The 12,458-nt window shown below is 39.2% G+C and overlaps 1 protein-coding gene across 5 annotated transcripts in view; it reads right to left on the reverse strand.

The window, feature by feature from the left end:
* RAI14 (retinoic acid induced 14) overlaps nucleotides 1-12,458 on the reverse strand; it is an 85,891-nt gene that overhangs the window by 18,921 nt on the left and 54,512 nt on the right. For all 5 annotated transcript variants that reach the window (XM_041490196.1, XM_041490199.1, XM_041490195.1 and 2 more), the window contains one exon: nucleotides 1,500-1,588. In XM_041490196.1, coding sequence (XP_041346130.1) covers nucleotides 1,500-1,588 — 89 coding nt within the window. The remainder of the gene's footprint in view (nucleotides 1-1,499; nucleotides 1,589-12,458) is intronic.

Below are 12,458 nucleotides of genomic sequence, written 5' to 3' on the forward strand. Positions count from 1 at the left end.
ACACAAACATTGTGTCAGACTACACCTAGGAAGAAGCAAGTCTAAGATTGTACATTATGTTTTGTTTCTTAGAGAACAATTTTCCAGAACTACACAGCCTCCCTTGCACACAGATGTCTGTCGGTGTCACGATTTTTGCTGTCAGGAAATGAAAACGTACCCAGCATCAAGAGCAAAACCTGCCAAATTCATCATTTACAACTATATTAAGTTTGTGTCACCCACAAACTTAATAGAATACTCAAACACAGGCCTACTTTGGTTTGCACCTCACAGATTTCCTATTCCCTATTTCCTCCCACAGGTTTATATTTCGCTGAATTCATGATGATTTACTGATTATGGATTTATGACGAAACACAGAAGTCTCTCCTCTAGCTTCATCTTACAGAGCATCTGAAAAATTGATGACAGGACCACCACCAAAGAAGAAATTACCCAAACAACTAGGAAAAGAAGGACCCAGGATTTAGTACTCAATAAAGACAAAGACACTTGTGACAGGAAGGTCTCATTGCAAATGGTGTCACTTTCACATAGAAGGATTTCACTGAAGAGTACTGGGCTGACTCTCTCAGGTGGAAGTAGGCAGGCTACCCTTTACTACCCAAGTGACCAATAAATCATCAGGCAAGGTGAAGCATGAATTTGGAATTATAGTGTGCATCAGGTACATATATTCCCTTAACATTACATAAAATATGAATGCTTCTTCCACTATCACAGACACTTCTTTATACAGAGAGGCAAATGATTCCCACATATGACAGAGATTCCCTCAGGCTGCAATAAGTGGCAAAGCAGAACTCATGAGCCCAGCAATTACACATCATTAATGGAAAGACAGAATGCTGACAGGTTATCCATGTGGCTCAGCCAGAGAAAATGCTGGGCACAGATTCTGAAGATGTGTCAACTGAAATCTATTAAGAAGAGTTTGCCAGTTTCAAATTCAGCTCCCATCATTCTCCTAGAATAGCAGTAATTAAGCACAGGACTTTTGAGAACTGAGACATCATACTTAATAGCTCTCCACTCTGTTTTGGCCTGTATCAGCTGTTTTCACTGTGTCATAATCCTGAAGAAATGTCTTAGTGCAACTCCTGTAAAGTTAATGGGATTAATATCTTGGATAAACATGAAAGTAAAACTGAAGATCTTGATGCAACCTGTAGTAATAAGAAGAGGTGGGGAGGATAATTTTTTCTTTTTTTTTTCACTTAAAAATAACAATTTTAAAAATCGAGCAAATATTTTATATCTAGAGCTCACTACAAATGCTGAAATTTATAGTATTAGGACAAAAGTTTTTAAGGACTTTAGATTCTGAATTCTCTGTGCAGGAAAGCAAATATGCCCAAACCTGCAAGTGTTACAACTGCTTTTCCTACAGGGTTTGTGGGGAAAAGCAAAGTTGTCAAATCTATGTTTTCACTCTGCACATCAATAACTACATAAGCAAACTGAGTGTATCATGCTACTTCTATAGAGAGACATACCTGCACCATCCTGGGCTGTCACATCTGCACCATGTGTCACCATGATCCTGAGGCACTCTGCATGCCCTTTCGTGGCTGCCAGGTGAAAACTGGAAGAGAGCATTTACATGTCTTTTATTATTATTAAAATATCTTTTCTCTTTCATTCACTAACTGCATACTGGCAAGTTCTTTCCTCCCTGTCCTTAGATCTGGCATCCTTCCATTTCCTCCCAGGAAGATAACAGCTCTGGAAGTGAGATGGCACATCAGAAATACTTTGTAGTCATACTTCCATACTTCCATGCAGGTCAGATAATGTGTTCATTTTGGGACTCTCATTACAAGAAAGACATTGATGTGCTGGAACACGTCCTCCAGAGAAGGGTAACGAGGCTGGCAAAGTTTTAGAGAACAAGTTCTATGAGGAGCAGCAGAAGGAGCTGGGGATGTTTAGTCTGGAGACAAGGAGGTTCAGGAGGGACCTCCTCATGACTCTCTACAGCTGCCTGACAGGAGGGTGCAGCCAGCTGAGGGTTGGTCTCTTCTCCCAGGTAACTCGGGATGGGATGAGAGGAAATGGCCTCAAGATGCACCAGGGGAGGTTAGATTGGACAGGTGGAAAAATGTCTTGACTGAAAGGGTTGTGAAGCACTGGAAAAAGCGCCCCAGGGAGATGGTGATGTTACCATCCCTGGAAGGCTCCTGGACATATTTAAGAGACAGGCAGATGTGCCACAGGTGGGGGAACACTGTAGAGTGGTGGGCATGGGTTGCTGGGTTAATGGTTGGACTCAATGATCTTAGAGGTCTTTTCCAAATTGAACAACTCCATGATTCTATGATTTTACACAGGCTGCTGTCTCATCAGCTCATATCATATACTTTATGTGCATCTAGTTCCACACAATTTCTAAACTTATGTACCTAGTGACGTAACATAACCTCAAAGAATGCTTGGGCTTGGGGAATTAATAAAGAAAACAGTCAAAATACCTGACTTTGTTCTAGACATTTTAGTCAGAGTAGTCAGATTTAGTTAGATATAGTCAGATTTAGTTAGATTTTGCCCTTTCAGCAGACAAAATTCAGTTCCTCTAAGACAAGATTCTGCATTTCCTTAATTAAACCACATCAAGTTGTACTTCTGCACTGTCCTTTATAAAGCTCATCTTTCCTTTGTGTATGGGTGGGGGAAAACACTTTACTGTGAGTATCACCTGGAGAAATCGAAGCTACTGAATATTTGGGAGATTGTGCCCGAGATGTATTTTTTCCACTTGTGGTTTTGCTGTTCACCCCAAGCACCTGCTTGCTTAAACAGTGTGAAACTGCAGACGTTACCAACCACACCACAGCAGGATGCACTTCCAAGCATCAATTACCTAAGATGTAATTACAGAACAAACCAAAGAAATTATACTGAATTCAAGCCTTTTTACAGCTGAGATGTTATGTTTGACATCCTCAGGCTGGGCACATCAAGACTCCCAGAAGCAGTGCTACAGAGATGCTGCTGACTTCATTTTGCCCTGAAGCAGAAATGAAGGGAAAGCTTCTGAAAACAGAGAAGTTTATATCCTCCTGATGCATGACATGCCAATGTTGTCAAGTTTTAAGATATGGGCAGACATTCTGATACCATGTGAGTCCTACCAACCTCAGCCTGATGCACACAGTGCAGTTTTTCAGTGGGAGCAATGTAAAACAAAAATTAAAGACAAAACACTTCTAATTACTATTTCTTTGTGTGTGGAAAGTTAGAACCATCATCAAACATGCACCAAACATTTCACCAAACTGAAAGAGCCAGTATTCCTGGGATGGTTTCTAATATCTTTTGAAGCAGGTATTAATTTTTAAATTATGCACCCCTGTGTAAAAGGGATTTTCCCATGGAATGTAAAAGAAACATCATAAATCATGGAGCCACATCAACTACTGTATTTAGGAGTTTATATTTTGAACAACTGCTTCCTTTAAGTATTAAAGCTAACACTGAAAGTTCAGCCTGCTAACCAGGGAAACTTGGAACAACAGGCAGGAATGAAATGAGTATTTCATTCACAGAATGTGTGAACTACAACCCCATGTTTCTCTAAGCCATAGACTTCTTGAAAACTCAGCAGAGAAAGAGACCTACAGACAATATCTGGCAAAGAGAGGAGAATTAATCAAAACAGGAGCAGTCCTGAAACAGAGTTGTCTATCAAGTATAGCAACCACCTCACTTCCTAGAAGGAATCCTTCCTTCTACACCGGCTGCTGCTGATAGCAAATGGCAGACAGGCAGTGCTTAAGCCTTGAACCTTTCTCTGCAAATATAAAGGCATTCTGTGTGCTCATCCTGCAAACTCTACTGCCAGGAACAAACTGAAGAGTTAACATGTCCAAGAGCACAAGCAGCACTGCTGCTGTCTGTTCTCCAGTCATTCAAAATCAAAACTTCATGTACTTGGTGACCAATGCAAAGTTGTGTAAACATTCTTTGGAAGAAGTGGTTTCTCAGGCTCTGGGAAAATGACTGGGGGAGGGACACAAGTGGAGTCTGACAAATTCCAACACCTCTAATTTAGCCAGCACAACATACCAGCAAAATACCAAAACATGCTCCAATACATTTATGTAAACACAAAATAGAACCAAATTCACTTATGTATTAGGAAGACTGTGAAGCACACACTTGGCTAACTTAAATTTGACAATATTCAGAGTAATAATAAATACCTGAATAATAATAACTTGGCTAAATCTGGGGCACTGAGATTTTATGGACAGACTTTGTAGTATGGCGCCAAATGCAACATGAACACACAAGTGCTAAAGAAGTTTTATTTAGGTAAAATCTGACTGCAAAAAAAAATCAGAGAAAATTAAAAATAACTCTTTTCAGGCTATGCTTCTATGAACACATGAATCCCACCAACAAAAACAATTCCCATGGCAGTTCTCAACAAGTCATCACACACGCAGATGTTTCATTTCACAAAGAGTGGCTTGCTGTGTGACTCCTCTCTGCATCCCTGTTTTGGTACTATCTCTCACATAAACCTGTAGTGAGGTATTTTTTCCTTAACAATCTTAAAGCAATTGGAAGGGAATGGGGAATACAGTTATTTAACTGCTGATTTAGTAAACAGAGTCCTGCTCTATAGAGAGAACAACTCCAGAATGGGATGAACCTATTACAGTAATATTTAAGCTAAACTATCAGTGCTGGACAAACATGCCCCCTTAAGAAGCAATTCTGATTTTAAAGTTAATAACCCCTGCTTTGGTTTGGGTTTTTTGGGTTTTTTGGTTTTTTTTTTTTTTTTTTTTTTTTTTTTTTTGTGGGGTTTTTTCTTTTTTTTTTTTTTTTTTTTTTTTTTTTTTTTTTTTGTGTGGTTTTTTTTCTTTTTTTTTTTTTTTTAATTTTTTTTTTTTTAGTTAAAAAAACCCAAACAAACAAAACACCCGACTCTAAACAAACACAGAAAAACCCTGAACCCAAACACTTGAGTAGTAAATACTGAGGAATCCTATATAGCAATGCAGGCTCTTGAAACAAAGACGACTGTAGACATTAATTTCAGAATAATTCCTAACACACTACATAACTTCCTAAAATATTTGAGGCAAAAACTGCAGGTTTCCAAATACTGGAGTTCTCACCATCTGGATGCCTTAAGGAGCGGTGCATTTTATTTACATCTCCTATGAATAAACTTTCCTTGATATGAAAGCAAACAACTTTTCCTCCCATTTCCTGGTTGTGCAATGACTTAGGTAAACAAAAACAAACATGTAAGACTTCATTTGGACCAAGGGCCACACCGAGGGTTGGATTCTCATTCAGCTGAAAATCCCATTACAACATAGTTCATTTTCCCTTCACAATGAATAAGCCTGTTACTGCCTCTTAGAGCCACATCTTGATAGCCGAGCCTGAACTGTTTGAGATAGATTACTTTTATTGTTGTAAAACATTTCTATTCTTCCTGAGGATGGTCTCTTTTTATTGTATCCAGACGTTTCAGTGAGCAGAAGAGCCGCTACCATTCCCAGTGGTTCAAAACCCACCTCTGCAGCAGGTGGAATATCAGTAGGTTTACACTGCTTTTTCCTCCTGGGCATGTACAGGCCTCATAATTACTCAGTACTTAACAAAAAAAGGTGAAAAATTATGTTAGTTGTGAAGAATGCAAAGCCCAGTTGGAGTAAATAGACTTTCAGAGTAACAGTGAACTCATTTAATGAGGTTCGGGTTCAACTGAAGAACAGCTACAAGGCTATCACCTCAAAATCTTGTCAGGACGTCAAATTTCTTGACCTGAAATGTTACTCAAATAAAAACCCCACATTGATAGAGATTTTTATGATGCTTGCTGCCTGAACAGCTGTGTATGACATCCCTGAACTACTCTGAAGCAGCAGATTTTTTACAGATATGAGATGTCAACGGGTGAAGCACTTACATCTGTCCTAAACAAGCCCATGCCTTATTCAGGGCAAACGACCTTTCCCACATTTTGGCTACAATATTAAATCAGCAAGGGAATGACGACTTCTTTAACCAGCATCTGACAGACAGAGCACAAGAGTTCAGATAGAGCCAGTCTTTGCCAAAAGACCAAGAATGAGTGTTTTCAAAAATTATTTAAATGTCAGTCTAACTCAAATGAAAAAGGACTGTAATTTTTACTACTCAGCTCACATAAAACTTTTCTTTACAAATCATTACACCGTAAGTAGAACAGAAATTATCCATATTTAGGGGTTAGACTTGTAAAACTGTAGCTGATGACAATAGCTAAGGTGGTATTAGCAGTAAGACGTGGCTCTGCTATATTCAGGTTCTCTGCTCAAGCATTTGCAGAGCTGCTTCCTGCAAATCCTCTTACTGAATGGTATTTTGACAGCTGGCTTAAAACAGCTGGGTGGTCCGTATATCTAGGGGAAGTGCCACAAAAGTAAAGAGAAACAGGATAAAATCAGAAAAAATAAATATTAAGTCTTAAATTAAGACAATAACCTTCTAACAAAGAAATTATCATTTGCAAAAAGCAAAACAGTGGGGGAAAAAAGCAGAAGAATTACACTCAGTCAGAGGGTTCAATCTCTTTAGCAAAGTCATGCTCCAGAGGTTTTTTCTGGGCAGAATTAGCATTCTCTGTAACACAGATTTTCTCCAAGGCCTGAAAGCACTTCTACACACTACTTACCAAAATCCTAAGCCAATAAGGAATTTGGCTGAATTATGGATGTTAAGTGAATATTGTATTTGCTATTTCCTATTGTGACAAACATGGAACCCAGTCAAACTTATATGCAAGCGTATAATACTATTGTTCTCTTTAATTTCAATCTGAGTGCTCTGAAAATATTTTAAGTGCAATAATGTTTGAAAAACACTATGAACTCATATACACTCATTGTCAAGGTTTATTTTGACTAAAAACATCCCTCCCCAAAGCAGATCATTCTTCTTCATTTTCTAATGGATGTCAACTCCTTGTTGACTTTTAAAAAGTCTAACTTGCCGTCCAACAATTTGAAGACTTATAGTTTCCCCACCAACCAATACCTTCACACAAACAAACAAGAAAGATAAAGATAGAAAGCTGCATAGAGACCTTGTATTGCTGATTAAATAAAAGAAATAAAATAGAAATTGAGCACATTTAAGCTTTGCTACTACCAGATCAGACAGGCAAGCAATTCACCAGCTATCTCAGCCACAAAGTGACTTACTGATAACCTAGCTGACTTTCTGAACTAACTGGAGCTTTTATACTTGGAGCTTTATATTTTAGAAGCAGCACCTAGCTTACAGTGCTATCCCTCAAGGCCTCAACTCTTCCTTCAATAACAACAGCTAAAATAAACACAGTAGTATTATCCAGCTTTTGATTGCTTTGCGCCACAGGCTGTGGCAGAAGCACCAAGTGGCAGAAGCACCAGTGGCAGAAGCACCAAGACCTGACCTGAAGGAGAAAGGGCCATGAGTTACCACCAGAACATTCTGTGCATGAAGAGAATAGCTGGTGTCACACAGGAGGAAGTCCAGAGTGGCCTCCTCTCACAAGTAGCACCATGAGCAGTCACTGTAGAAGAATATGGTTTACTGATCTGTGAAGGGCTTGAGATTTTATCAGCATCAAAACAATTTTGAAAGTTGAATTTGACACACCCCAAACCCAATAACAGAGAAATTACCACCCTCAGATTAAATGACTGGGAAAGCTCCATAACAGTTCTGAAATAGGAGGTGTCTTCTGCATTCCTTCCTCTGCAAGCCCTCTCTGGGTTGTGCTTCCTCCTTGCACCAGCACAGGCAGGCAGGTGAGCTGGCACAGGAAACAAAATCAGTGGAAACCAAAGCTGCCTTCCACTGTTCCACCACACAGCACAGAGGCAATCTGTCCATGCAAAATAAGGAGCAGCATGTAGAATTTCACCTTAAACTTAAAATTAAACCATGAATGTTTTGCTATGAAAGTCAAAGGGATCTTCATCTTTTCCTGACTGCATTATCAAGATACTGTCACTCATCTGGGACAATATATGTTGTAGGGAGAACAAGTAATTTAGTTATGGAGGAGTCATACTGATGTTTGGCAGATCAGACTGTCTTAAAAGAAAAACAGACATCTACAGGTAATCACTATCAATACTTACCAGCTCTTTGGGGATTTTTATTATTTTATTTAAACAAATAAAAATTACAGCTTCACACTACACCCATTTTACCTGCTCCTAAAAGCAACTGTAAAAAATGTGGCTTTTCAAAAATGGTGGCATTCCATGTCATTATCCTGTCACTTGCATACATGCAGCCAAAAGAGTTTAAAAATTATCTTAGGAGGAAGAAAGGAAATACATTTTGTTTTGAAGTCAGAGCTGGCGTCAATGCAAGCTGAGAAAATTATGTTTTTAGAGTTTTAAAACATTCAGACAATGAGTTGCTGCAAAGACCTTCTAGAGTGCAGTGCAAGTTTTTAAGAAGTTGAGAGAGGCAAGTATGGATTTACCAGGAGCTGTGTGAGATTATTTACCCCTCTCTCCCCTTTAGCACCAGCCTCAGTAAAGTGAAGTGCTGTACAGAGCCTGTGTCCTTCTATTTTAATATGAGATGGCACCTGCCCTGCCCCAGTACACACAGAACCCTCTGACAAAAATCCTGCATGCCCCTTCTGTGTTACCATGTATTTTGGGACAAATTTGGGTCAAAAAACCAACAAAACCAAAAAACCCACCACTGAAACCGATGCAGTTTTCATATAAAGTTTCCATCTTTGCATCACAGCATGAAAAGTCTTGTTTCAATCATACACACCTCAAGCTATAGGACATTAATAAAAGGCAAGCCTCTTTAATGGCTGTTTTCTTACAGAGAAGAAGAAATTGCACCATGCAACACAGGAGCTGGCAAACTACAGACTCCTGATTTTAGCCTTCAAACTCAGCCAAATATCCACCCAGTTGCTCTTCAGAGAGATTTCTGGGATCCCCAGCAGCTTTATACTTTTCATTCTCAGGTTGCGCTCTAGCAGTTCCATTTTCACACACACATTACATTTCTTTGGCAAACTCTATTACCACATTAACACAAACTCCCATTTCAAGTCTGAAATGTATGGACTTTCCTTTCGTGTACCATTAATTGTAAACACAAGTGCTCACAATTTAGATTTACCCCATCAAGTTTCTTGCACAGTGTCTATTTTAAAATTCCTCAGGAACAAATGTCAGCAAAATGCAAAAAAGATTCTGCAAGCAGAAGCTTCACGGCATTCCTAGATGTTGACAGAAAGTTGAAATTTAGACATACTTTTTTATTTTTGGAGTTGTAGGGCAAAAAAATTAATGAAGTATGACAAAGTCTCAGAAAGCGTAAAGAGCCCAGAAATCTGTGCAGCATGGCCTGAGCCTCCAAAGCCAAGGAAGGCAGACAAATAGGGAAGATTACTTCTGATAATTTCTTTCAGACCAAACCCCATGTATAAAGTCCAATCAGGTGCTCAGTTACCTTCTCAGTATACACACCCAATGGCACATCATCTCTTTAGCACAGTGTGAAATCTCTGAGGATGTGCCCAGGTAAAGACGACTTTCTTCCAGAAGCTGGGTAGAACCAGCTAGCCATCTTCAGCCCTTTCAAGGCCCAACAGAGTTCAAGGTTAAAATTAAGCCCAAACAGGAGAGCAATGACTACATCCTCCAAGACAACTCACTTGGGGTTACTGCCTGTGGGTCAGCAATTGCTGATAATCACCTTTGTATACGGAAAGTCATGAACATTAAAGCAATGCAATCCTGAACCATGTTGGCGTAACAAGAGGCCAGGAAAAGGCTCAAAAGAGTAACAGCAATTGAGTAAAGGTTAATCTAAACCAAATATTTTTGTAGCATGAAATCCAGCAAGGCTTAAGAACTGCATCTAGTGCTCCATGAACCAATGAGCAGAAATATCCTTATGAACCTGAGGGATATTGACAAGTGATAGCTCAGGATATGTTGTCCTTGATGTTTCTGCACCTTTTATGCTCATAATACTTCCCATCTCTTCAGATTTGAAGCAACTGTTTGGATGTACTTATTATTTTATTAAGCTGTACAAAGTGAACTTCTCTTACTTCATGGGATATTTGCAAACCAAGTGCAATAACATGTACTCATAGTAATTACTCTACTTGTAACACATTCAAAGACCACTGGTTAATATGACCACTTGATTTTATTTTTAAATAAGCTCTTTGGATTATTATGGCAATATACTTTTTATTTTGTATTTCAGAAAAACTATACTACTTAAGATTCCATATTTTGGAAGAGGACCAGGGGCTGGGCCAGAGGCATGTGCAAGTTCAGAGCTTTTCTAAATTTTTCAGTTACTTTTCAGCTACCTTTCAGCAGTTTCCTAACACAGGACCTGTAAAGAAGGTAGCAGAAAACAGAGTGAAACTTAAGTGCAGTAAATAAGCAGCCACCAGCACAGTCTATTGCCTGAGACCTCAGTTTGAAGTCTAAAAAAACACTTAAGTAAACTCAACATTTGCACATTGCTCTGTTTCGGCTGTCTATTCCCCTTCCTAGATTAGAGTATATTTTTAAGCCAGTAACAGCCAGTGGGTATAATTAAAATCTACACATACAGCTCATTTGGTTGCATAAGTCTTTGAAAAACATGTAAAACAACTGCAGCCCATTATGTAGATATAAATCTGAAAAACAACTGCAGCCTTAACCCTGTTCCCTCCAGCCTTGAAGAGGTTGATTCTGGCCCAACCCATGAGAGGCATGCTTCCCTCATGGCTCTCCTGCCAGCTCAGATGGGACAAGAGCAGGGAGCAGCCACAGCATTCTCCATGGGAAACTGGAGTGCTGGGTTTTGCCTCCACATGAGCCAAACTGCAGCTGTTTCAACCCAGGCATACAAAAACTCCCAATCATCCAGGCTCTCCTCTGATCCAAGCAACTGACAAACTTGTTGAAAGCCAGCCAGGTCTGGCAAAATCTGGGTGTTTGGCAACTCTGCAAATGGAGCTGCATCAACAGGGAATTCCAGTGGCTGCCTGATGCTGCATTACAGGTTTGGCTGATCCTGCCTGTGGGCAGGAGGCTCACAGGCTACCCAAACACGAGTACAAGGGCCCTCCAGAAGAGGACTTGCTTCCCTCTGAGATGACAGCCCCATTAAAAGACAATGAAATACGAAAGATCGTAACAATAGCCATCAGTTGTGTGAAAAATCAAATTTAGAACAGAAGACACAAGCTGGCTCAAGAAATTTCAGACTGATTGTTTAGTCTTTGAACTTTAGATATCGTCTGCATGAAGCTCTGTGCATGTAAGATGCAAAATTCATTGGGAGGCTTAATGCTCAGAGAACATTATATGGAATAGGGAGTCACTAAAGAGATAAAGTAAAAATTTTAGGATCTTTGTAACTGAAATACAACTAAAGTTGGTCAATTTCTGTCTCTTCAGAAGATGGCCCCCCTTCTCTTTTTTTTTTCCCCTAATAATATGAAGGTATAAAAATGCTAGAATAGCCTATAAAAATTGCTTTAAAAATGTGTACAACAGAGTCTGGATGCTGTTTCAAATCCTGTCAAAAGTGTAGGCAAAAACTAAAAACTGGATCATGAAATTTTCCAACTCTAGTTCAAAGGGTCAAGTGAGGGGTCGAACCCATCGGAAATGGTCTACACAGTTTCAGTCAAGAGCCAGGAACGAACCACTATCATGAATTCCACTGCATGGATCTCATTTAAAAGCCTGCATGATTGTAATACAGTGGTGTTTGTAGGCAGTGTGGATTTTTTCATGTATCACCATGACTTGATTATGAAATCAAAGTTAAGTATTGCTCCTCTGTTGAGGAGATAAAAGCATTCCCTCTCACCATACATTAACAATCAGCTCATACTGAACATAATAGAAAGTTAATTAGCCCAATTTAGTATCCTGGCAGTGGACACATTCATCCAGCCATGGCCTAGAGTTTCATTAGCATTTCTGAGCATTTGTCTGAAGTGGAAAGCAATTTTTCAGGAAACTTAATACCAACATCTTAATTAAATTATATGCCTAGCAATGCTGCAGGGCAGGGGAGGGGACAAAAAACAAACAATCATGATTTGAACCTAAAAAGAACTTCAGAAAAAATTTAGAAAAACAAAAGCTTTTACACCCAGATCTCCCATGGAAATAAACTTCACAAGACATTTTGGATAAGAACCAATTTCAGCCATCTGTTGGATAGAGATAAAACAAAGGTTGAGATCCCTGTGGTCTTTCTTACTTTGTCCATGTTCAGAAACCTAGACATTATTGCGACCATCTGGACCATCAGAAATTAAATACTGCGATAAAAGTAAATTAATTTTTTTTTTTTTTCCTCAGAGATCAAATTGATGTACAGCTCTTCAGCAGCCTGACTCTTGCATTTGTGTGCATCTACATGATGCACTTTCACAGCCAACTTCTCTACCT

The sequence above is a fragment of the Pyrgilauda ruficollis genome, unplaced genomic scaffold, assembly GCF_017590135.1.
Source record: "Pyrgilauda ruficollis isolate IOZ18807 unplaced genomic scaffold, ASM1759013v1 scaffold120, whole genome shotgun sequence".
Taxonomy (NCBI): Eukaryota; Metazoa; Chordata; class Aves; order Passeriformes; family Passeridae; genus Pyrgilauda; species Pyrgilauda ruficollis.